We start from the raw sequence: 26070 nt of genomic DNA on the forward strand, positions 1-26070 counted from the left end.
GATCTATCATTACTTTCCACGCATATTTTGGCATGAGGAAATCTATAATTTATCACTTTCCTTTCCTTTCCCTCAAAACACATTAATTTTGAAAAAAAAAACACAAATTGTTCAAACTAAAATTGAATTAACAACTACATCAAATTATCAGTAATCAGTAATCACTAGCTATAAATTACATATAATAACGCATGGGGATAGCTGATTCGCTATCGACAGAAATCTTCCCTCTTTCGATAACACAATTGTACCGCCCTAATTAGAGGTGTGCATGAGGCCCGCATACCCAATAAGCCCGTCTGAGTCCGCAAGAAAAGTGCCCAACCCAACCCAGTAAAAAGCTGCCCAGGCAAAAATGGGCATTTTCAATTCAGGCTAATTCACAAGCAGGACAAGGCCGCGGGAAAAAGTATGTTGCCCTGCTCATTTGGCCTTACCCAAAAAAATATATAATTATATATAGGATAATATTATTTTGAGCAATTATCTCTTTTATTTTGGCTAAAAAAATTAGGTAAAATTAGGAAAAAAATGAAAAGAACATAAAAATTATAATTATATAAAAGAGCTAAATATCAAAATATAATATTCAATATGCTAAATTACTCCAAGTCAGATTTCTTTCTTTTTCTCTAACATCCAATTTTTTAACACAAAAAAAAAGAAAAATAAAACCACCTTTCAAATTTTGTGCTTTCATATGATTATAAAAATCTGCCAACTATATGAATAAACTAAGGAATTGAACTGCCGATTTAGCTTGATTATTAAATATATTTTTTTTACCTCCCATAAGAAATCGAAAGTTGAAGAACAAGACTACATAGGCCATATATATATGAGTGATAGACTCATTTGTGATAATTTTTTTTCCTCTCACTTGTCTCAAAACACAATAATTGAAATTTTTTTTCTACATATGATATAGGGCATGGTGTCATTATACTGGGTAGAAAAACCCGCTTTACCCAGCTCACCCTCGCCTTGCCCAATAGTTAGGGCTTCTACTAGGCAGTGCGGGGTAGTGGGTTGTAAAATACAGCCCGCTCATCTTTCGGGCTGGGCATCGAGCAAGGGACCTGTCTTACCCAACTTTGCCCATGTGCAGCCCTAGCCCTAATTAGTACAAGAAAATCGACTTTGATTTACTTATAACGGGTCTTTATTTAGTGGTCATCATAACGATAAGTACTATGTGCTCATCACTGTAATATAATCTAAACCATCCAAAATCTAATATGAATGATTCAGATTTAAAATTTTTAATATAAATATTTTTCAGTGATAAATTTATTTTAAACTACGTATGATATTATATTTATTTTAAACTATGTATCTATTAAAACAAAAAGTTAATTAAAATATATAAAAAATTTTAAATTTAATTTAAACTATCAAAAATCAACCTGAACGGTCCAAATTGTGATGCTTATAACATGTATGTAGTGATTGATGATTGATCTTAAATTCTGTATTTTCTTTTACAAACGAGAAAGGAGGAGAGGCTATATATACAAACAGAGAAAAAAGGGGACAAGTTTCACGCGCTTCGTGCTTCTCAGTTCTCTTCTCTCCTTCTTTCTTAATTTAAATATCTGCACACCTTAAAAAGATTTTTACTCTATCAAATGCAACATTATAAAAAATTATTTTAAGACATGCATTTCCAATATCACATTTTAAGATAAACACGAGAAGAATATTTATCTTAAAAAATTAAGACCCTGTTTGGATCGGTTTTAAATCATTTGTAAATACATTTTATGTGATGCATGTAAGCTGATATGAAGTGGCAATCCCAACCTACCAGCACGGCATGCTGCGGGGATCATATTTACACGGTACGGATGCGTCCTTAATTAGTTAATTGTTAATTAATTAATAAATTGTTCGTGGAAGCAAAAAAAGAGCATGAATAGATGTCCAGGGGTCAAGATACGCCACGTGTACGCCACTCGGAGATTCATCCACACCGTCGCCTCTGTCTCTCCACTCGCCGCCAAGCACCAACCTTTATGCTCGCGAAACCTCGCCGTTTCCTTCTTATTCCCTTCTCTAACCCTCGAATCAAATACATCACATTCCCAGGTTTCTCCGGCTCCCCCTCCCTTCGATTCTCATGGCCAAGAAGAGGAAGTCTGTCGCCACCCGCCTCGACGAAGTCGACCGGACCATGTACTCCACCTTCTGCAGCGCCGCCAACTCCCTCTCTCACCTTTACACTCAGGCTATGAACCAACAAAAACTCTCCTTCCAAGCTGGCGAACGACACGCTCTGGTTAATTTGATCCCTTTTCCCCGTTTTTTTGTTTTTTTTAATCATCCTTTTTTATTCTTCCACCGTCTCTTTCACGAGTCATAATCGATGGATTTTCGTAATCTACTCCTGGTTAATCGCCTTCTCCTAATTGTAATCAATTAATTGAATCTGTGTCGGTCAACGTTCCTTTGGTAGAATCTTCTGGGGGATCAGAGAATATCTGGGTCTTTATTTTTTCTTCATTTTGTTAGTGTTAACTGGCGCCGCTGAACAATCCCCCCCCCCTTTTCCTTAACAACATTATCATCAATCCCTCTTGTGTAGGTTCCATCTCAACTGCTTGCTTGTACTGTATTGTCTTCTGAAGTTTTTCCTTTCTACGAAGTAGAGTCTTCGATTTACTTATCAGAAATCAATAGTAGACACTGGCTTGTTTGAATCTGACATTTTCGTTTAAGTGTATCATTCGATGCCTTGTCTTGAATCAAATATCCTGACGGCTCCTCAAGGAGCTTTTCAATCTAGTCATTCGAAGTTCCTGATTGACAGCATGGTCGTTCCATGCTTGAATTTTTGAACAGTGAACAATTCTGTTCTTTATATCCAAGAAACTTGATTTTACTTCTCTTTATTTGCTTGCTTGGTGATACCTCTGTCTGCGTTATCTTGGGGATATGTCAAGCAGCTGGTTCTCTCTGTTTATGATCAGCCGCTTGGTGCGCATGCGCCCATGTATCTGTGTTCTTCGTCTTGTCGGCATTGGTATTGTGGCTATTCTTATTTTGATTGACGTTGCTTCTTTTGATATACAGGAAAAATTATATCAGTGGATTCTTAGACAACAAGAAGAAGGATCAAGAGTGGGGACAATTGATATAGTGACTCACTTGCAGGTTTTGTGCCCACTAAATGTTTACTGATTTTTTTTTTTTTGGCCGGGAGGAGGGTGGGATTGGGCTCTGTGTATCGCAGCTTTACTTCTTCATTGAGTTGTCTCTTCTCTCCCTTCTAGCCGAATTCATTTGTTAATAAATTTTCCTTTGTCATGGCGTACACCACACTTTTTTTTTTTTTCCTTATATTGCATCCAGGTTGTTCTTGTCATGGAGCGCCCACCCAAATTCTGTTGCATCTATTGAAACTTACGTTTTGATGGAAACAACGATTAAATCCTAGTCTTTGACATAGTCACGCATGTATCAGACCAGTTAATATCATCTGATTTTTCCTTGTGATCTTTTGCACGGCTATCTGAGATGACCGCCACAGAATAACTCCATTTTGGGATGGCTCTTTCTAGATGAAAACTCATATAACCTGCATTAGGCTGGCTAATATAACTCCTTAATAATGAGTTTTGTGTCTTTATGTAGAATGAGCTTGAATATGGAGCAGAAGAGTCCCCAATGTCCCCGAGGCAGCCATTTCACCAGCAACAATTCCAGACTGTTATGCACACCAATACCATTAGCGCTTCCATACCATCTAATGCACTTGCCGCAGCTGTTACAGGGCAGGCCATTCGTAATGGGCAACCTGATCAGCAAGGAAAGAATTCTGTTTTCTCCAATGCTCTGTCTAGCCCCATTCGTCACAGCCTCCAGTCATATCAGTTAGCACAGGGTGGTAGTCTTTCAAGTAATATCATGTCATCAGCGAATGGAAACAGGAACACTGAGATAGGGTATCTTAGTAATAACAGGGATACTAATTCTTCCAACTCTGGTGATAGCATGGACATGCATGCAGACAGTCCAGGTCATGATTTTTCTTATTGATGCTGATGATATTGTTGGAAAGAGAAGGATTACTGAAGTATCTGGTACTATGTGTGGTGAGAAAGGATGAAATTTGATGTCGATGTTACTTTATTCTTTTACGTATCGTATGGGCCAGTTTGAACATGTAAACTCAATAGTATTGAGGAAAATATTCTGCCACTATCCTAAGTGATTGATTACTCCAAAAACATATTATATAATGAGAGGTTTCTGGTCATACTATGAGATAGTGTGTGATATCTGCTGGGTGATATTATTAGCTTGGGTGTCTTGACTTGCTGAGCATATAATTCTCATTGAATTATAGTCCTTCATTGGTTTAAAAAGTTTGTCCATGTGTAAATGATGTACACATACTCAGGATTGTGCTCTAAAAATCGCACTGCCATCTGTTGACTGTTCAGGAATTGTACCTTAGGCCGTTTTTTCCCTTTATTTTTTTTCCCGAATAAATCATTTTTTTATTAGCATAAAAATTCCAGTTTTTGTTCTCTATTAAAAACGGCTGGCTTCTTGTAATATTTGTTTAGTATATTGATATATTGATATCTTAATGGATAGATATATTACGTTTCTCTGACTCCAAACTAAAATTCTTCAGTGCAAACGATGAAAATTGCTATAGTCATCAATTGATTTTCCCAAACCCATATGGATCCCCAAAAGCGGATTAAACAGATAAATAAGAGCTGAAATTATAGAAAATAAAAAGGCAATATATGAAGCCGACTAGCATCTAAAAGTAGCCTTTTTTGTAAATGAAAAAAGATAATTTTTATTTGTGTTTATAAAAGAAGTTGCTATTATGGAGCGTCCATAATGGATACGACGAGGACGGAGCGATGGAATAAAAATCAAAATAGCCTGGCTGGCAAAAAATCAAAATAGCTTGGAGGCCCCGCAAATGGGGACAATAACCACACTAGCCAGATGGCGAAACAGCCAGAGATAGGGACACAAACACAGTAGGAAACAAGGCCAGGACGTAGGAACGATGACATGGGCGAGTCCAACCAAGCCGGACTCAAATTGGGCCCAATGTCAACCATAGCATGTCTCCCACCCAGAGTGGAACAAATAACACATAAGCCCACATGGGTACTGCCGAACCACCGGCTGCAACTTCTAACCAAGACGAGAAGAACGATAAAAAGACAAAAAATCAAAAAAATAAAAGGGGGAAGAACCTTTCAAAAGTGGAAGAGGATGCACACCTGGACACCGTGGAAAGGGAAAACAGATATGGCCCCACAGAGAGGGCAACAGAGGCGGGTCGCGAGAACCTCCAAACCGCCCCACCAAATTTCGCTTTAAAAACATGGCGGCAAGGGGGATAAACGCGTCCATGGGCGGGAAGCAAGATAAAATTGAAATTTTGGAGATATAGATGATAATTCATGAATTTCGACGTATGCCAAGTTCGCCCTGAAATTAATTACAACCCTGACAAAATACGATCTCGTTAATAGCGGATTTATTTTTCTTCGTCGACGAACAAGCGGTCGGCCGCCGTCCGCCTCTGTCAGCCCTGCGTGGTTGTTCTTTGGCAAGTAGTGAAGTAGGTTCGAATCCTAGGCCTTTTTCTACTCCCAAAATCCGGTGAGATTGATTTGTTCAATCTGCTTTTAATCTAGATTTGAATTTTTTCAACCACGCGCCTTCCCTGCGTGGCGATTCTTGCTTTGTTTTAAATTTTTCATTTTAATTTGGCTTCAACCTGGTCTTGTAATCGTTTGAATATTGGCGCTGTTGAATTTGGGCATATTTACAGATTGCGTTTAATACTTTTTACTAGTTTTTCGAATTGGCTGTTATACTTCTGCCCTCTTCATTTTGATTACTCGCGACTTAGATGCTTTGAATTGTGTTGTTTCACAATGTTGGGTTTGTTCTGTATAGGCATTCTGTTTGTTAACCTTTTTATGTTATCATCAATATTAAAAATTCACAAGGTATATGGTTTTGTAAATGACTTGACGCAAGTTGTGTCAAAGTATCCGGAACAAAAATTATAAAGGTATTGCATCAACTATGCATATTTCCATGATTTTAGTTGGGGCAGATGCCACCACTGAGTGTATCATAAGTCCGCCTATGGCTTTGGTGTTATCCGTTCGTCTTTGATATACACTTGCGGCCTCCTTATGCTGAAAAGATTTTAGGAGTTGAAATGGGGAAGGAAAAGTAACCCTGATATGCTTATCTGATTAATTTCTAGTGCTTGATTTTTCATCGTACCAGAAACTGCACATATTAATTGTTGCATTCTCTTCAAGAAGGATCATAGTAAAGATAGACGATTATTTCCTGTTGTCCCTTTCAGGAAAGTTGAACCGCGATGAAAACAGGCAAATCTCCAGACCGCAAAACCATGAATTCTAAAAATTGCGTTCAAAAGACAGGAAGCGTTGGAGTAAGAAAATCGTCAAGGAGAACTAATAAGTCGATTCACGAAACACATGGTGATACATCTTTCCTTTTCCCTTTAATGCAGAAAAATTTGGATCCAACTCAGTGGATTGAACTATCCTCTTGCTATTCATTTTAAGGCAATTATCGTTTTATTTGCTTGAACTGCGCATTTTATTTCATAAATTTATACAGATGTTCATTTGTCTGTATACTGGATAATTTGCTAAAGCCGATTGATCCATTCTTAGGATGTGGTGTTAATGTGTTGGTTGAAAACGAAGTTCAGTGCTTGCCTTTTAAGGAAGCTGGGGGAATGGGCATTGAAATATCTTCCAAAGATCCATTTCTTATGGAAAAGAGAAAAGCTCTTGAACTTCATCCTGAAGAAAAGAACATTTCTTCTGCAAAGATGAAGTTACAACTTTTTCCAATAAATAAAGGCACACAAATAGGATTGGAAAAGGTCAGATGCTGAAACATGAAACCTTTGGACAAATTTAAAATGCTTTACCTCTGAACCAGTCGGCATGATTATGTGCTGACATAGTTTCCTTTTCAGGGTGGACACAATCCTTATTTGGAGCTCACTCTTGGTGGTCAGAAGAAAATTTCTTCAGTGCTGAAACACCTTAAAAAGAAGTGGGGAAGTTCGATAGTAGCTATAGGGGAGCCCATGCTTTTTCCATACAACATAAAGGAAAACCTGTCTAACAGTAGAAGATGGACATTAGATGATAGTGAAATAACAGCAGCAGCAGTTCATGCTGCTGTTGGAAGCCCTGCAATCTTTCGTTTGAGGTATCTTGTCTGATCACTTTGTTTTTCAAATTTCCTTTTCAAAGTGGGTTGGGTAGTTTCTATAATTTTGTGATTTCTCTTTCCTTTTTTAAGGTATGGTTGGTTCTCCATCAATGATCCGAGATCTATGGCTGAGCTTTCAGTATCATTTTCCCTTGAGGCTGGCGTACGGTCTGAAGGTACAGAGGGAGGTGGTGTCACTAATTCCAAGACTTTGAATGACGATCATAACGAGGCAGATGCAGAGTACAAAGCAACCGATATGGGTGAGGCAGCAAATTCCGTTGGGGCTCATAAAGTGGACACTGGATCAGGTTTATCCCTGGTAAGCTGCGGCTTAGATTTCTTGTTGTGCATTTCTTGCAACGGTAGTATCAAATTAACGATTTGTTAAAGGAGAAATGGAAATTGCGGATGGATATAGATGATGTATATACTCATTTTATTTGAGGATGGGAACATAAATGATCCTGAGCAGTTTTTTCATATTATACCTGACTTGAAGAATTATATGGCGAATAACACATCTGGAAATCTTGTAGTGGACTGACCTGTACATAGTCTAATATGGCTGCTAGATGCCCCTATGCAGCAGTTATTACGTAAATGATTGATGCAGTCATGTTTTGTTGGGAAATTTAGATTCAATACGTTCCATTTCCTATCTCTTACAAATACGTGCTTGTTTTGAATAGGATAATGAACCAATAAGTAGTGTGCCGGAACAACCGTCATTACTGTGGGTTGATGGTCTATCGAATATAAGCATTGGAGGACTGCTTTCTGAAGCATCCTTACAGGGCAATTTAAGCGCCTTAGATTCAAAACAAAATGGCAGCAATGCAGGCATGCAACCAGGTCAAATAATCTCTGATTCATTGGATGCTTTTATTATTTCCCAAAATAGTCATCCTAAGGCATCCAGTGAAGACTTCCGCCCGTCTATATTGGATGCTGAAGAAACGTGTCACGCATTTTCTCTTCGAAAGTTCTCTTCCCCAGGAACTCATGTGCAGTCTTCAACTGGGAAGACTTGTTCTGGACCCAGCAGCCTGGATATTTCTAACTCATTCAAGTTGCCAGAGGCAGAAAAGGTTTATTTCTCTTAGTCTTCGGTTAGAATATTTTAATGAAACGTAATATTTCACATGTTATATATTAGCTTTCTGCTAATAATCTTTTTTTACCTTTAAACAATCAATTTTGGATCTGTGGGTTTGCTGTGAAACATGGGCATGCTTTCCACTATAATGGAAATCAGGATTTAATTTAGGGTGAAACCTGCTGCTTGCTATGTAGATGGTATGTCGCATGGTAGTCTTGCTATGATTATTTACTTCGCCGTTTACTTTGTGTGCGATGGTGTAATAAAGGTTAATGATAATCAAGATGGACCGCCCCAAGATTTTGCCTCCGGAAGGAATCAGACAGACCTGCTGCTTTCACGTACATACGATGAAGAAAGAAGTCTTGGATTAGGAGGCATCAATTGGGTACTCAACGTTTTTATAAATGTATAATTTCACCTGTTGACGTGTTTTGATTTCCTTGATGGCTGATTTAAATTATGATGTTTTAATGCAGTGCGACTCTTTGGGGCCTTTTGATCTTGGTATGCCCGCTCAGAAGTTAACTGGAGGAGACAGTGTTAGCATCGGCGGATTTGTTAGATAGTGGCTCGGATGCATATGTTGTTGGAGAACAATTAGCTTTACCGTCTCGAAGAGGATTGATGGATAGTGAAGGAAATGTACATGATAGAAACAATAGCTGTAAAGAGGAGGGATAAAACAAGAGGCCTGATATGAACTGAGTAATTTGTCGTATACAAACTAGACTATCAACACAGCCTGTCCATTAAATGCTCGGGCACAATTATTTTTTATTGTTTTTGACATGCAAAAATTTGATGGCACCGTAAGCTTGGCTTAATTGACTCCATATATGTAAAGCATTATTTTAATTAATTATGAACTAGCTATGAGCTTATTAGGGCCACAATCAATTTTTAAACTTCAACTACGAGAGTGTTTGGCAACTTTCAAAAATGTTTTTCAGAAGTATTTTTCTGTAAAATAAGACAAACTCCTAAACCGTAAAAACACTTCTGAAATTATAGTTTGGTTTTTATCCAAACACTTTTTATATATTTAATGTACTGTTAAAATTTAATCATTTAATAAAAGAATTGTTGGTGATAGAACTTAAAGTCTCTAAACGGATTCTTTCTATAAGAACAGGGAAAGCAAAACAGCAAAAGATAAAAGAACTCAATAATGTAGAACATCAGAGAAGGGAAGAGAGTTGTCAGAAAGCTTAGAACACGACATTCTTTTTTGAACTTCGATCTCATATCCTTTTTATAGGCTACAGATCACAATACTATTAGGCACATTTAAACATATTTAGCGAGAATTAATTCATAATTAAATGAGCAATTTCAAATCATGATTAACTTGTTTAATGACTATTTAAGATGAATAAGATTAAAATTTAGATAGATATTTCTAATAAAGTGTCCAGTACCACATTTGACTCGTGCACAAGGGGTGAAGAAAAATTATCGGATTTGTTTCTAGTGGCCTATTGTGCATGGGAGCTCACTTCTCCTCTTGGCCCATTTAGTAGTTTGAGATAACTTTTTACCTGAACCCTCACAATTTCAAGTAATGTGAAACTCTTCTTTTGACACACCCACACACATTATGTACAACAAGAATTAAACTTGATATTTTATTGAATAAAATTTTAAGTATCTCAAGAAATGCCATTAACTCAAATATATGAATACTTTGAGGAAGTAATTTTTAGATCAAAGTGTAATAAATTATTTTAGTGCTTGTTTGAAATGGTTTATAAACAATTCTTCAATCATCATTTATGAAATATAATATGAGTTTTCTTTCAATTTATATATTTATAAATACGTAAATAAGTAATCTCAAACGAATAATTATAAAGTAGTGTAATTTGTCCTTTTTTAATTTTAAAAATTGACGTAGAAATTGCCATTTTTGTCTAATATAAACAATTTATTAACATTTTCATCCGCATTATAGCATTATCCATAAAGATTAAAATGAGTCAAATTACTGAATGGGGAAGACGATAACAAATAGTGAAAATGCAGCATTGAGCCACACCTTCAGCATTTTTTAATTACCTCAGTTTTTTTACGCCTGCAGTAGCGCCGGTCATTCCAGAAAACAACTCGAAATCTGCCGGGTTCGTTAACAACACAGTGTCTCTGTTGTTGATTATGGGGGAATAATCCAAGCACAGTCGATCTGATTCGTCCCTTCAATCGTCATTGACGGAGAAAGCATCATCCCAAGCTTCTGTTGCTAAGCATACCTGAAGAATCTAAGACCATGCCGGCCAAAACAGCCTTTCATATCTTCTCAGGGTAATCCAGAACCTCTGTGTCTCATGCTTGTGTGTCGCAATGGGCTGCGTCAACACCAAGCTTTCTCCCTCTCGCAACGAGAGGTGGAAACGGGACCATGGCTATGGAAGTCAAAACAGGGCGGCCAAACACACGAGTCGAGGCTATTATTATCAGAAGCCACTTTCCGACAAGGTACAACATAGGATTTCAACTTCAAGAACAGCAGAAAATGGCGGTGGTGGTGTCAGAGAAGAAGCGGGAGGAGAAAGGTTGGCTCCTGGGGCCGAGAGGGATGAGGTTGGCAATATTTCAAGGAGATTTGAGGACAAGAAGATTGGAAAAGATGTGTATGTGGGTGCTTGGCCGAAGTGGTTGGTTGATAATATACCTGCGCATGTTCTGGATAAGCTGGTTCCCAAGAGTGCTGATTGTTATGAAAAGCTTGCCAAGGTAATTAACTAACTAACAGTAGGCATTTTCTCTTTATACCTGTTTTGTAACTTGATGCATCGTAGGATTACATATTTCTTTCATCCATAACAACATTCACAAATATATCAAATGACTTTGTCGTTCTCGTCCAACATGTTCGCAACTTTGCACGCTTGCATTGGAATTGCAACGTAAGTTAACAAATTCAATTCAATTTTTCCTCACCCTTTTGCCGTTAACCAACGTGGTAAGACCGAATAGTGATACTTCTGTGTTTAGAGAAATCCACACCCAATCCACGTAAATACAGGGATGTTAATTTTTCAAATAATTGCATGGGAATCAAGACGCACAGTTAAACACCATAGTGCCAGTTGTTCTAATTTTATATTAAAAGATTGATGATTAGGATTTTCTGATCTGAGTTTAGTGAATTGGCTCCTGACGTCCTTATAACACATCGTCAAGTCAAAAGAAGAAGAGATGAAGCAAAGGTGTTTGTAGTGGATTGATACATGGGAGAAAAGATCTCGCGTTGAGCTCTTATAATTATTTGAACATCTTTAATTTTTGGTGCATTTGGATTGCAGATAGGACGTGGAACATATAGCAACGTGTACAAAGCCAGAGAGAAGGCAGCGGGAAAGATTGTTGCCATGAAGAAGGTCCGGTTTGACACATCGGATGCAGAAAGTATAAAGTTCATGGCGAGAGAAATCATGATTCTGCAGAAGCTGGACCATCCCAATGTTATCAAGCTTGAAGGCATAGCCACCTCAAGGATGCAGTATAGTCTCTACCTAGTCTTCGATTACATGCAGTCCGACCTTACCCGAGTCATCACCCGCCCTGGCGAGAAACTCACTGAACCACAGGTTCTTAAGAGTTCCCTGTAGTAGATTCGTTAAAGATTGTACTTTGAGAATTTGCTATCAAATTCTCTGATTGAGAGGATGGTTGTGTTTGCTACAGATTAAGTGTTACATGCAGCAATTGCTTTCTGGACTCCAGCATTGCCATGAGAGGGGGGTTATGCACAGAGACGTAAAAGCTTCAAACTTGCTAATAGACAAGAAAGGGATGCTAAAAGTTGCAGATTTCGGGCTGGCAAATTCCTTTGATCTTAAACCACAAGGGCCTTTCACCAATCGAGTGGTGACACTCTGGTATAGAGCCCCTGAATTACTTTTGGGTTCAACTGATTATGGATTCGCCATCGATCTCTGGAGTGCTGGATGCCTCTTGGCTGAGATGTTTCTTGGAAAACCAATCATGCCTGGCAGGACTGAGGTGCTTCACCTTCCAATACATTCACTCTTTTTCTCAACACAGTTTCAATATCTCTTCTTTTAAAGATTTGAAAATCATCCTCAAAATATACAACGCTTGAACTTCTAAGAGACCAAATATGCTAATTGAAAGTCATGCTGGAATGGGATGGGTGTAGGTTGAACAAATGCACATGATCTTCAAACTATGTGGTTCTCCAACGGAGGATTACTGGAAGAAATTGAAGCTAATGACAAGTTATAGGCCACCAAACTACAAGCCTAATTATGATGAAATATTCAGGGCTTTTCCTCCCTCTTCTATTGGTCTCTTAACTACGCTTCTGGATCTTGATCCTAACTATCGTGGCACTGCTGCCTCTGCTCTCCAGTCTGAAGTGAGCTCTTTCCTTATTTACCGCTCCACTGCTCCCCCTGTGTTATTCGTTTAGAAAATACTGATGAAATCTTCGCACTGTTTCCTCATAAATAACAAGTGTATCACATTTATATGCTTAATTGGTTTGCGCTTTCAGTTCTTCAAGACTAGTCCTTTACCATGCCCTCCTTCAGCTCTACCGGTAATATTCAAAGAGAAGGATGAGCGCTCACATCCTAAAGGACGCAAAAAGTAAGTTTTTTTCTCGTAAGTGTGAAAGTGCCGATGTGACCAGAGTTTAGTGCTAGGCTCCTTGTTGTCTGTGACTTAATTGGTTTTCTGGATATACGTACGTAGGCATAGGTCATCCAAGAAAGGACAAATACCCCAGCCAAGTAACGCGACTCGGTCAGAAAAGAACAAAATTGCCGCCGGACAACAAGTCGTGAGAAATTCAGAATCCTCGAAAGAGGTGACACCTTACACCCACTTCTGTTTCAAGCGATGTTAAACATGAATGAGACAAATACCTTTTAAAAGGCTCTGAGACAGTATATTTAAGAATCTCTTTGAAAAGCATCATGTTACTATCTGAAATTATATAACTTGAACAGAAGAAGAATGTGGAAGGAAGCATGTCTGATGTAGAAACGGGAAATAGTCTAAGCGGCACATCATCGAACTCGAAACAATATACCACAGAAGGGAGCTTGAATACGTCACTGACTCTGTCTCCAGTTTTTCTGTCCAGTGGTGAGAAAAGATCTCCCAGGACTGAAGCACATCCCAATGCTCTCAAAAACGTCAAGAACTATAGCAGCTACTTGCAGGCCATGATGAATGGCAAAGAAGGCAGTGACCCAGCTCAATTTCGCCGATCCTTTTCTCTTGTGGATTATCGGTTTGATCCGGATAAGTTATCTAATCTCATTGAATTAAATAAGAGGTTGGGCAATCGAAATTGAGAAATAGATCACTTGAAGGGCACTTACAGGTGCAAGGTAAAAGAGAAACAGAGAGGAAGGGTCCCAGTTTTATAAGATCCACAAGTGAGGCTATTACCATTCCTTTTCTATTTCTCTCTATTATTTGCCTAAACCGTACTTAAGTGTCGCATGTTTTCGAGTTTTTTCTCCTATTGCTGTTCCATAAATAAATGAGTCCGCATTTTGGACTGCATGCAACTTCAAAAAGTTTCTGGTGAATTTTCCACATTAAAAGAGTTAGAGCATATATGTTTGTGAGATATTGTATGGTGGTTATAAAATATTGTCTATTTTAAACTATTTTATATAAATATCTATCCATGTTGTGCTTACCTTGAGTGCAGTCAGAAATTCTTCCTTTTTAAGTACGGGGGGAAAACAAGATTTTAAGTACGGAACTCGCATTGCCTAAAAAACATGAGAAGTTAATCATCGGAGGATTAGCGTAGGCTACTACTAAAAGCTAATCATTTGAGCATTAGGTAAAAGGCTACTACAATTAAAAGAGAAGATGGATATAAAAAAAATATGGATGCCATCCACATTCAACGAGTCTTTTGGACAAAAAGAAAGGAACTACTGGATCCGTGCTGAATTTGAAGGAAGATGCTTCACGTGGAGTCGAGGACAGCTTTGCGGGTTTGTGTTCATGGGAAGGGACTAAGAGATTGCTTTTTCATACACCCATGAATAACACTAATACGTTCACAAGATCAATAGTTAACAGAATATAATCAAGCATAAGTGTAAGAAGGAGCAATACGGTTTAGTTCACACACCCTAATAGTCAACCATGAGCTTGCTTTTGATCCACTTGAAACTGTTCCGAACGGAGGATTTGAACTTAGCTTCCTCGGTATACATATTGTAGGATGCTAACCTTTTTCTCCTTTGGAGCTCCGGATTCCCAGTGGTGGCCAAAACATCTATGCTTCTTGGACCCTTGAAGCTTTAAAATCTGTATTGGTCCTTGTGCTCATCTTGCATGGCAGGGGAGGAGGCCAAATGATAGGCCGAGAAGGATGTAACGAACTCCAAAATCTTACTCAAATTACAAAACAATACTATTCTATGTTTGATGAAAATTCCGAATACAATACAAGATTTCAAGAAGATTAAAGGGAAATTACAGAGCTGCAGACTAAATGAAATGGGAAATACAAGAGATGCGGCCGCAGAATTACAGAAGGATCAGAAAGAAGTTGAAGCAGAGAGGAGAAATTCCAGAGTCACTGGGGTTAAGGCCAGTGAGAAAGAAAAGAGCGCCGGGGGGGGGGGGGACTTCATAAAGATCTACAAACACATACCAACACCTTCTATTCACTATTCACTAACACATACTACCACCTAGTTGTGCCTATATCGGTCCTGTTCATGACAAGGACTTTCTTGTTTCCATGCTTGAATGAAAATCTTTCAGAGTTCAAGCCAAATTTAAAAGAAGCCGGTGTTCTCTGTAGTGCGCTCTACACCTGCAGGAAGGTGGCCGCTTGCCTATTTGCATTATCGGCATTACTCTCTGATTGGAGATAGTGGCTTCTGGGACCAGCTATGATCAGTAGAATTACTTCTATTATATACATGTGTGTGTGTGTGTGTCATGCAGACGCCAAAATTTTGTTTTTCATCAATGGAACGCTTTCATCCGAGTAAATTATGATGATGAAGATGATGAAATGCTGATTAGAAATACGCAAGGGTGTACCGTTGATATTGGGAATATACTGTTGGGAACAAAAGACGAAGGGATACACACAGGAAGCAAACTGGCGAAGGTGGTGAGGCCTACATGGCCCTGTTGAATGCAGACCCAAGTCACTAATCACTGGTTAGTTATCACTGAATGCTAAGGGCCACTCAGTCATTTTCCAATTCTCATGATCAGAAATCGATGGATCGATGCAGTTCTGCTAGTGGTGTCCACAAAGTTGTGTCCCGGACTATAGGGAAGGATAATGTATGTAATAATGCATCAAAAGGCTCGTGAATAACAATGATGAAAAGACAATCTAAATGCATCTCGTTCGGATTCCCAGCTATTTCGCCATACCAGAGAACAACATCTTCCTTCTTGATTCTATCTAAGCTAAACTTCAATCTATTGCAGTAACACAGCTTCTATGCGCCAGGTAGATATTTTGTGTCTGCCGCTGCTACAGTTTTGGAAGGCAGATGGAGGAATGGGAACAAAACTGACATTTTCAAGATCGATGTATTTTCTTTGCTAATCAAAACTCCTTTTACGCGTAAATGAGCATGCTGATTAGGAGAATGTGGATGAATAGAAGTAATCAAAAGAAAGGGATATTGATCGTCATCGGACAGAGTGATGATCAGACCAACCATTCGCTGATCGGCCAAGTGTGTTCTGAGTTTGGACCGGTAAAATTCCCCGGCGACAGCTCGGGACGGTGGTCGGAGGGGTTTGTTCGGATACGAGGATGTGATATTAAGATCGAGAGTAGCACTAGTACTATCCATATTCCATTCTTTTCCTGGTTTTTTTTTTTTGAAGTACTCTGGAAAATAAAGAAGAATTTCGTTAAATATTATGATAACGATTTTACATCACAGATATTTCACTGCTTGTCCTTTGGTACATCCCAGACTTGTGGGTGACAAAAAAATCAAGAGAAATAAAATAGTGATATTAAATTATTAATTAATCAATCTTTTCATCTTTTGTCCTTTGCCAATTAAAAAAAAATCCTTTTAACATTATTTTGTGCTCTGTTGATCTCTTACGTACCACTAGAAAAGAACCTAAGTAATGATATATAAATAAAAAATAGAGAGAGATGTGAATGAGTTGGGACTTGGGTGGGAGGGATGCAAAGAATGGGGGAGGAAATGGATTGAATCGGCGTGAAGAAGGAAAGGAAAGTAGATGGGAGCAGCAACGGCACGTGAGGATGTGCCCTACACCACAAATGAGCTTCCAAAATTGTCGAGCAAGAGAGGAACCAGTAGTCCCATTCCTCAAATAAATCCGAAACCAAGCGTGATTAGTCTGCTAATCCTCTTCAAACCAGAAAGCTCCCAGTCTGTGGATCCTCTTCCCAACAATTCAGGGGGACCACCCTCCCTCATGTTGTGTCTCCGCAGGAAAGTGATTTGGGTGCGCCGGTACATGAACATCATTACGTTTTCCGTCCTCATTAACTGCTGCTTGATTAGGCTTAATTGCGAAGGCAAATCATGTTTTAACGAGATTAATTAGCAGGAAATGAAGGGGACAGAGGAACCCCACAGTTATGGGAAGGCTTAGCCTCCTCCCACGTGATAATTTGCTTGATGGGTTTATGCGAAAGTGATGGAAGCCTCACAGGTGTCGGTTATCTCACTTCAGTGGTGAATGCTCTGCTTCCTTTGCTGCATAAACAAACGGAAGCATGATTGAGGCAAGAGTTATTGCGGAATGAATGCTTGGGTTGGCTCTTATTTAATCACAACTACAATATTATTAAAAGGAGGACGCCTTTGATAATTATATTGGGTGGCTAAGGCCATGAGGGGATTTTGCAGGGGATGTAGCGCCCTTTGTTCCCAGTACGGACAGCTCTGCCGCGTGCGACTATATCACCCTTCCTTTCTCAACGCAACTTCTGTGGCTTCATACTTCCCTATGGCTAAATCTTAAGTCTAGATTTTATTTTGCAATTTTTCAGGAATATATTTGCATTCGTAGAGAGTAATGTTATTGCGATTTCTTCCCAGGAAATAGTCTGCCTCATAAGTACTTGTTTTTTAAGTGGAACGTTGGGCTTTTGCCAATTAAATGATACTCCTCCTATTTGAATACGTTGCTAAACATATTATTGTTTTCATGGAAAATTTATAAATTTTTCAGCCAACAAAATAGCATATTCATTTTTGTAATCAGAGAGGTTAAATTTTTCACGGCGTAGGCTGCTTATATAGCATCTTAAATTTAGATTTTCTTTAGGAAAAATAAATTTGCAGAGCAATATTATTGCGCTATTTCGTCTTTCATGCCAAACAGGCTACCCCAAAAAAACTTGTCTTTTTTTGCCTTTTTAGGGAAACATTGAGCCAGGTAAAACAAACGTATGAATGGAAGGAAATGCTCATTTCAACTAAGGGATCAGATTCGCTTAAGTTTGTCAATTTTTTCACTAGTTTTAAGGTTTTCCCAACAACTTTGGCATGTTTAACTCAATCAAAATCTTTTTTTTTTAATAATCTTAAACAAAATGACTTCTAAATTCTCTAGTGTGCAGGCAGAAATCTCTGCTACTTATTCACTCTTTCTCCCTTAAGGCAAGTTTTGTGGTTCTTGTTTATTTTATTTTAGGGATATTATGGTAGAAAAATAGAGTTAAAAGGGCACTAGGCTCCAAAGAGATGGCAGTGAAGGAATTGAAGGGGATCCATCTGTGCAGTTAAGTTGGATGGTGATTTGGCTAGCAAGCTAAGCCTTGTCGTTTTCATGCAAGACATGGCAGGAGGCATTGATTTGAACCTCAATTTCAGCAATTTAGTGATCTTGTCCTCCTCCTCTCTCGACATCCTATTCTCTAGGTCTCCTTTCTCTCCCTATAAAACCGTCCCTCCTTCGTCTTCTGCATCCATCTGCTTTAATTTAGGTTTTTGCTTATTACACATACACCAACACTCGTCTAGATTATTTCCAAGTTCAAAATGGTTGTGCTACCTACCCATCGCCTTCTTCTTGTTGCTTTTCTCTTCTTTTGCATCGTCTCCTCAACAGCTTCAGGTAGGGCTTATTTCCTTTGATCTCTCTCTCTCTCTCTTACTGAATAATCTATCATCCATATCATTTCATTTATGGGATTTTGTTTATAATTTGCAGCCAGAAGTTTGAGGGAGACGAGACATGTAGATGAGAAGGCACAGACACCGAATAGTTCCGCGTTTAAGGAGAAGGTGCACAGCCAAGGAGAAGAACAGTTAAAGGGTGATGACTGGGTTACCATGGACTATACTCCTGCCAAAAAGAACCCTCCAATTCATAACTAATCAGATCCTCCATCTTTATCGTTTTCTTAGAGGAAGCCCTAAGTATTCTAGTTGTATTCTCTGCATTTCTATGTATATACCGTTAGTATTATGTTTACAGCTATTCTGAACCTCTAGGACATCATCCCACAGCCAAATCTCCGACACCAGCGCCTGGCTAGCTCGCTACTATATTTAGGCTCTAGAATTTTGGTGTAAATAGCTCGCAAGTCGATCGCCGGGAGAAGTTGGAGGGGGAGCATATGGAGAAAAGCTTTTGCAGTTTTGAGCCGAACTAGATACTAAAAATTCTCTTTCTTGTAGACTAAGAGAAAACGTGTTTAATATATATCTATCCTTTATCTTAATCCTCATATGCCAATCAATATCCTGTTTCTTCACGTCCATTTACACACGAGAATAAGTGTATCTCAAGCTCTAGACTATCTAGAGTTGACTCGTTGTGCAGTTGTGCTTCGCCTGGAGGTATTATGTTAAGAATGTAACAAAGGTGCCATTATAAACTTCTATAACCAACGTGAAAAGATAGCCACGTTTCTTCAGTCATAGTGCTCCATATCTGTGAGCTTTTGATTCGCAGGAGTTATATCCGTGAAAATGCACGACGGTAAATGAAACATTATTTAGATAATACAACTGATGAGTGGTTAATAATACTACCTCCAATCCTAATGACAAGACCTCGTTTGTAGATTATAAACAATATCTTATATATAATTAGGATAAGAGGTAATATATCATCAACCAAATAAATTGATGAAAAAATTATGATATTAAGGTGTAAAAAAATGTGACAACAGGTTCGTGTTATTCATTTCGGAATTTATAATAATTACATTCTTTTTTTTCCTTGAGACGTTAGAGTGATTTTTCTTAAATTAATTAGAACCTAGGTGATGCATGGAGACAAGCAAATATGTCAACAAATGTATCGTAATATGGAGGAGAGAAATTTCAAGCCAGAGAGTAGCTAGAGACCTTCTGGATTATTGAACCTTTTTCCTCTGGTGGGGTACTACGTCATTTATTCACTTTATAGGGTACCGTTATTTTATGTTGTTAATATTGCCTCAAAAAGTGTCCAGTATGAAAAGTTATCAATCATTGCCATGCTTATGCTGACGTAGTAGCTTTATTGATCTTTTTTATTCAGTTCGCAAAAGCTTGGACCGATCATAATTGATTTATGATGAGGATGATAGAAGAAAATTGAAGAAGTTAGTGAAAACTGTGTTGTTTAACCAATTCTGTTTTGACTTTTAAGCAATGAACTCATCTATGCGCCTCCAAACTTAGAAGTAGGATATATATTTGGTTGGACGGTGCTTTTCAGAATGAAATTTTAATTCTTTTTTAACAAAAAACTGATGGGGTCTTTTCAATCACAGAAACGATTGGATCCAAACGTTTCATCAACTTTTCCTCTTTCTTTATAGACATTACAAAAATTGGAACTATTTATTGCTTTTATGTATGTAAACTGTTCTAATGTCTTATTATAGCTAACCTATAATAATATACACAGCCGCTTTCTTTACGATTGGCTGAATGTTCCTTTAATTATTGTTGATACATGATCAGTTAAATTCAAGGGAGAATTATAATAAGATCCCAAGAAAAAAATAATTAATAAAAACTCCAAATAACAACCTAAACGGTAATGACAAGTTTCAGAGCAGAAAACTACAACTATTGAGACTTGTTTTGTAATTATTTTTTTTTAAGACCTCATCATAATTCTTCCTAAATTCAATTTGGTTAAAAGCTGATATTTTTTATTACATTAATATTATATACAGAATTTCAGTTGAAATATATATATATCTTATAAAATGGCCTTTGATTTGGTATCAAATGACAGAGAACAGAACAATGATAGGTTAAGAACGTTTTGTAGTGTGTTACTCCCTTGATTGAAGTCTGGCGCCTGGATGATATATTGATTATCAGATCGTGATTTAATAGCGTTGAGTGGAAATTAAGTTATGAATTTATTTCTTTAAAAATAAACAAAAGTATTTAGTTCAACACCATTATCATGTAGATGATTAATATTCCTTAAGGATTGAGAGATCCAAATCCAGTGTGAGAAGTATTTTAGAACAAGTTTTGAAAACAAAAAAACAAAAGAATTTGTTTGGATAATAATTTTAAAAAATCATGTTTGAAAAAAAAACATAAAAACCACACTTGGTAGGTGATAGTTGTCATTGGTAATAATAAGTGGTGGAAGTAGGTGAGAAGAGAAGAATATTTCTCAAAACTTTTCAAAACAAAAAATAAAAAGCACAAAAACAAAAACAAGAAAACATGTAAAAATTGTTTCAGTTTTTTTGTTTTTAAAAACATGTCACTGTTTTTTGTTTTTTAAGACAATCAACTAAAAACAACTTACCAAACAAGTTTTTTTTTGTTTTTCTGTTTTTAAAAACAAAAAATTGTTTTCAAAACAAGAATCCAAACAAGCCCATAATTTAAGATATGCTTTTCGGTGGGGTGTGTTTTGATGCAAGTTTTCTATGATCTTAATTAAATTACTTGCCTTAATGACCTAAACCTAAGCTGTGCTTATTCAAGAAATAGCTAAATATTGTCTGGTTTGGCTAAATTTTTCATGTAGCATCTGAAAGTAACTCCAATGATGTTCGTGAGAGTTAATACAAGCGATTATAAAAGCGAATACACATGAAATGAAAACATGTACAAAAGGTATGAGGCTCCTCTTATGGCCCAAGATCTTGTGAAGAGATAGACAGAGTTAAAATGGAAGTGAGATCTCCATGATACATAGACTTGGTAAGGTTGATTTATACAAAAAGCAGTCCTACTTTATTGTGAAGGTATAGCAGAAAGCTGGCAGGAAATAAAGAGCTTATTAGGACCTACCAAGTACTCTCCACGACTACGTCTATATAGAAAAATCACTACCAATATATTCGACAACTATATATACATGGATGGATGATGAAGAGTAAGGGGCCTCAAAAGAGAGACCCGTCTGATCTTCATTTTTATCATGTTCACTTTGTAATACTTACACATGAAATGTACAAATGTACCACATGCGTTGAATGTTAAAAATGAAGAGGGTATTAAAACAGGCAAATACAAGAGGTTCACAGTTCCGGGTGTCTGGTAGTAATTAACAAGGGACAGATCAAATGGGATGCCTTGGCTTGTTGATTTCACTCCCTATCATAGCCTTTATTAGCTCTATATTAAATCATGTTTGGGGTAGGCAAAATAGGCGAGGGACAAGGCAGGCCTACCAGGTAGAAGATGAAGCAGATCGTCCCATGTGAAGCATACGTAACTTTGTCTACTGTCTTACTCTTTCACAAGAAATTGACAAACATTGTCTGTTGTCTTATCTGAAAATGATCGTCGTCTCACCTTTGTCGGTTTTTCTGCCTCCATTCATTAATGCTTGGCATTTTTCATGATCATATATCATCAAATCTTTCCACCCACGCCATCTAACTTGAGCGCAACAAAACAAAGCGCTCAAAACAAAACAATCACTGTGCTCTGTGTGTATATATACATCTTACAATAAATTTCACTCGTCGGCTTCTTCTTCAACTTGAACTCCATTGAATTGTTGCAAGCTAAATCTGAAATAATATCCAGGGATTAATTCCATCGCTTCACGAATTTAAAAGGCTCATATGGATTTTTAATTTCACCCCAGCCAAAGCTTTGGTTAATGTTTAATGGGGAAAAGAACTGCAATAAAACCATTCCCATGTAGTTAATTAATTCCACGTATATCTGATGGACAAGTGTGTGTACATGTGTGTTGAATTGCAATAATTAAAGATGTCAACAACAGAACTTGTGGATATTGAAGAGCGACCAAAAAGAAAATGCAGGTAGCAACGTTCAGTTGAAATGTTTTGAGGATGTGAAGGCGAGGTAAAATGCTTAAGATTGGCTGCAGAAACAGGTACAGAGCCAGATATATATGGCCCTCTTGCATGCTCCAACGTGTTATCTTGTCTGAATATTCCCTCGCAAATTTAATGAACCAGCTCAACATTACACACATTTAATTTCCTTCCATTCAGATCGATCGGTACCAACCATTCGTGTTACTTATTGTCTTGCTTGCCGTTGGCTAAGAGCAGTGACTTTAACTTTCAATAAATAACAGTTTTCACACAAATGGAAAAAAATGGATGAGTTTGACAACCAAAACATACGTATATACTTCGGCTTCATCATCTATGCATTGGCGCGTTCCGGCAAAAGCATCGATATAATATCAATGATTTAATGAAAGGTTTAGACAGTACTTACCAGACCGTACGTTCATCTGTCAAACACCTTAATTCCCTCGATAAATATACATGCATATATTTTGTGAATGGATTTTCTGGGCAAGCGTATCATGTGCAGGGGAAGAGTAAATGATAACACGAATTAAAGAGAAGAGAGAGTATAACATTGAGTCACTTGATCTCTTTAGATATACAACCTCGAATTGATATAATTGAAATTGGTATGTTTTTCCTGGGTATTAAACCATTTGGCCTATAAAATTACGTGCGTGTGCAACTTAAATGATCAATGGTTTACCGCACGTTAATTCAAACACGTACTGCAGGAAGTACGTCCTGCTCCAACAGGGGTGTTTGTGGTGTGTAACTGGGAATAAGTAATTCCTCTTCGTTTTTGTAGGCTACGAGGTCAGGAGTAAACAAAAATTAACTAACATTGATGTCGTGGAAGCTAAGGTTGAGGTTAATGGAGATGATGGGATAATGTGGAATATTCAGAATTAAAGCTATCCCCAGGAAAAGCACAGAGCCGGCAATTTCTTGTCAGACACAGCAGCAGACAGCGATGTTGACCCTCGTAGACCCTATGGCTCATAACATATTCACAAATTCCACGTATAGTTGCGCAATAATCTTCATCTCGGTGGCAACTGGCAACTCGCTAGCTAGCTAGCTAGGGTATAGGAACTCATCAATCTTCGCGTCTATATAAGGGAGTGAAACTGAGATGAATATTGTGGCATAAGCAAATAATTAGAGCACCTTGTATAGTTATAGAGCGCACGAGTTTATAAACATACAATGGCTATCCTGCAGAACAAGCGACTTGTAATTGTAGCTCTCTTCCTTCTCTGCTTCATTTCCTCTCAAGCCACAGGTATATATAGCTGCTTTTATATGTAAAACACTGATATATTCTTTCTTCGTGATATGATTTCCTTTTAATTTTAACAATTAATTAATATATTTTTTGATCATATGCAGCGCGAAGTTTGAAAGAAAGAATTAATGGCAATATTAGAGATCGTAAGGAGGCACATGATGGAGTGCTTAAGACGAAAGAAGACGAGGGTAATGCAGATTGTGAAGTATTCTCAATGGATTACACTCCAGCCAGGAGGAAGCCCCCGATTCACAATTAGCATTAAAATATACGCTTCCCAAATTTATAATTTATTCCCGTATGTATATATGGCTTGATTCCTTGCTTGTTATATTATTGGAGCAAAAAAGTAACTACGTAGAATTTACCGGCGTCTGCCTTTCCATATGAAAAGGTTGTGCATGTGATATATTGCTTTTTCAAAAGAAAAAGGTAAATAAAATAATATTGAGTTCTGGAAAAAAGAATTGATCTTGCCTTTTTTTAGGTATGAAACAAAACGGATTGAAGCGGCATTAGTTTTTTTTTGAAAAATAAAATTTAAAATAATCTTTACAAAAAACATAGCTATTGTGGTTACAATTGTTCTTATGTAAACTGATATCCACGGATTCTTATGATATTGTGATGTGAATAGTCAAGACAGCGTCGACCAAGCAATTGGCCGAGTGCAGTTATCCCCAACCCCAACCCAGAAAAACAAAAAACAAAAGAAAACCCTAGCTAGGCATGGACAAATGATGAGATTAATGGCGCTGAAATAGAAGAGGGAAGGGAGAGGAACAAGAGGGAGAGTTTTTAAGGAAAACATTGAGTGAATTTTGGTAATTTTACTAGGACAATCTCCAATTACAATATAACAACTAACAAGTAGTATATAAATTTTCATACCAAGTATATCGGATTTTGAGAATGTTTTGGAAAATATATAATTATGTATTTAAACTATATACGTTTTATATGTTATTCATATATCATACTTTAAATAAAAATATAGCCACCGAAAATATATAAAAAATCATGTCTAAATTCAATCTATTATAATTAACTAGGCGGGAATCTCAGTACCCTCTATTATTCACAATTTATTACAATTTTATATTTATATTAGCCATCAATATTGAGTTTTTTGAAAAAAAAATTATTGATTATTGATATATATATATATTTACAAAATTTTATATAAGGGTTCAGGTTCAACCCAAGCCAAGGACAAGGCAGGGCGAATCTATATTATATCCTTAGGCTTTAACTTAGGTACTCCTATTCAAAGATGCCTCCCCAAGTGCTGTGATGAGGAATCAAACTTCTTTCTTTTTGAGTGAGAGGGTGTAGTTTTTACCGCTAAACTCATTGGAATGACAATTGATTATTGGTTTCTCAGAAATTAACAACCAGGCCATGAGCGGTTTTTTTAAAAAGACAGTGACACATTGGGCTAGCCCGTGCTAAATCCATAATAAGCGTGGCCCGTTACAGCTCTGGACGAGTGTTCGTGCGTCTTGACTTCGTTTCAGATTCTTCAATAATCTGCCAACTGCATAATGTTAGGAGAACTCTCACTCTTATCCCAAGCAATATCCATGATAGCTCCTTTCCCTGTTTACGTATACTCAATTTAGCGTTATGGCGCTAAAACTCGAGCTTTCCATTATCTACGCCATTAAATATCTGTGGGTACTTTCTCTTCTCATGCTAGTTTCAGTTCATGCATCTTCAACGTTTCATTTCTGAGTATGAAGTTACTGAGATCCTGCAAAGCATTGCCTCACCCTTCGATAATTGATAATTGTGTGTTTAGGAGTCTCTCGTGCATTAGATTCGATAATTGATAGGAGCCGTTTGTTTTGTTCCGGAGTTCCTCGTGCTTGCTCAAACCTCCACGAGAATGCCAATTGATACGTCTTAATATTTTGAATGTGACTATTTGGGAAGGATTCTGGACACGTGAGCCCCGACAACTAATAGAAATTAAAGCAGCCCAACGTTCGTTGTGTCCAATTGGACTGTGAGTTGTCGACTTCGTTTTCCCAACGTTGAGTCCAATTGGACTGTGAGTTGTCGCCTTCGTTTCACATTTTGCCCGCGTTTCTCCATTACCACGAGGAAAACGAGATAATGTTTCAGTGGTTGTTTTAGCTTCCCTTTACGCAGCATTTTCTTTTGATCCTCATTTCATGGTGAGGTATACCTGATCACGTT

The 26070-nt window shown here is 37.6% G+C and overlaps 5 protein-coding genes across 7 annotated transcripts; all 5 read left to right on the forward strand.

Annotated features, from left to right (window-relative positions):
- The first annotated feature begins 2024 nt into the window (after positions 1-2024).
- On the forward strand, positions 2025-4444 carry LOC114723872 (uncharacterized). Its single transcript, XM_028910108.1, has 3 exons — positions 2025-2278; positions 3073-3153; positions 3634-4444. Exons 1-3 carry the CDS (start codon positions 2120-2122, stop codon positions 4036-4038), a joined length of 645 nt encoding a protein of 214 aa, XP_028765941.1. The 5' UTR covers positions 2025-2119; the 3' UTR covers positions 4039-4444.
- Positions 4445-5413: 969 nt separating this feature from the next.
- LOC114723900 (TSL-kinase interacting protein 1) lies at positions 5414-9136 on the forward strand. 3 transcript variants are annotated; one of them, XM_028910150.1, is made up of 8 exons: positions 5414-5640; positions 6365-6503; positions 6702-6916; positions 7013-7251; positions 7345-7576; positions 7947-8345; positions 8625-8744; positions 8836-9136. In XM_028910150.1, the coding sequence occupies exons 2-8, from the start codon at positions 6380-6382 to the stop codon at positions 8923-8925; spliced, it is 1419 nt and encodes a 472-aa protein (XP_028765983.1). In that variant the 5' UTR covers positions 5414-5640; positions 6365-6379; the 3' UTR covers positions 8926-9136. The 3 variants fall into 3 exon arrangements, with proteins under 3 accessions (XP_028765983.1, XP_028765984.1, XP_028765985.1); XM_028910151.1 differs by having other exon boundaries at positions 5414-5603; XM_028910152.1 differs by having other exon boundaries at positions 5414-5599.
- Positions 9137-10569: 1433 nt separating this feature from the next.
- On the forward strand, positions 10570-14004 carry LOC114723906 (probable serine/threonine-protein kinase At1g54610). The gene is made up of 7 exons (XM_028910158.1): positions 10570-11089; positions 11662-11946; positions 12044-12361; positions 12519-12737; positions 12876-12970; positions 13076-13190; positions 13333-14004. Exons 1-7 carry the CDS (start codon positions 10697-10699, stop codon positions 13681-13683), a joined length of 1776 nt encoding a protein of 591 aa, XP_028765991.1. The 5' UTR covers positions 10570-10696; the 3' UTR covers positions 13684-14004.
- Positions 14005-18283: 4279 nt separating this feature from the next.
- On the forward strand, positions 18284-19247 carry LOC114723908 (uncharacterized). The gene is made up of 2 exons (XM_028910159.1): positions 18284-18442; positions 18539-19247. Exons 1-2 carry the CDS (start codon positions 18367-18369, stop codon positions 18703-18705), a joined length of 243 nt encoding a protein of 80 aa, XP_028765992.1. The 5' UTR covers positions 18284-18366; the 3' UTR covers positions 18706-19247.
- A 4496-nt stretch (positions 19248-23743) lies between these two features.
- LOC114723877 (uncharacterized) lies at positions 23744-24332 on the forward strand. Its single transcript, XM_028910114.1, has 2 exons — positions 23744-23862; positions 23970-24332. The coding sequence occupies exons 1-2, from the start codon at positions 23787-23789 to the stop codon at positions 24125-24127; spliced, it is 234 nt and encodes a 77-aa protein (XP_028765947.1). The 5' UTR covers positions 23744-23786; the 3' UTR covers positions 24128-24332.
- The last annotated feature ends 1738 nt before the right edge of the window (positions 24333-26070 follow it).

Source organism: Neltuma alba, unplaced genomic scaffold (assembly GCF_004799145.2).
Source record: "Neltuma alba isolate B1F8T4 unplaced genomic scaffold, ASM479914v2 tig00012161_pilon, whole genome shotgun sequence".
Taxonomy (NCBI): Eukaryota; Viridiplantae; Streptophyta; class Magnoliopsida; order Fabales; family Fabaceae; genus Neltuma; species Neltuma alba.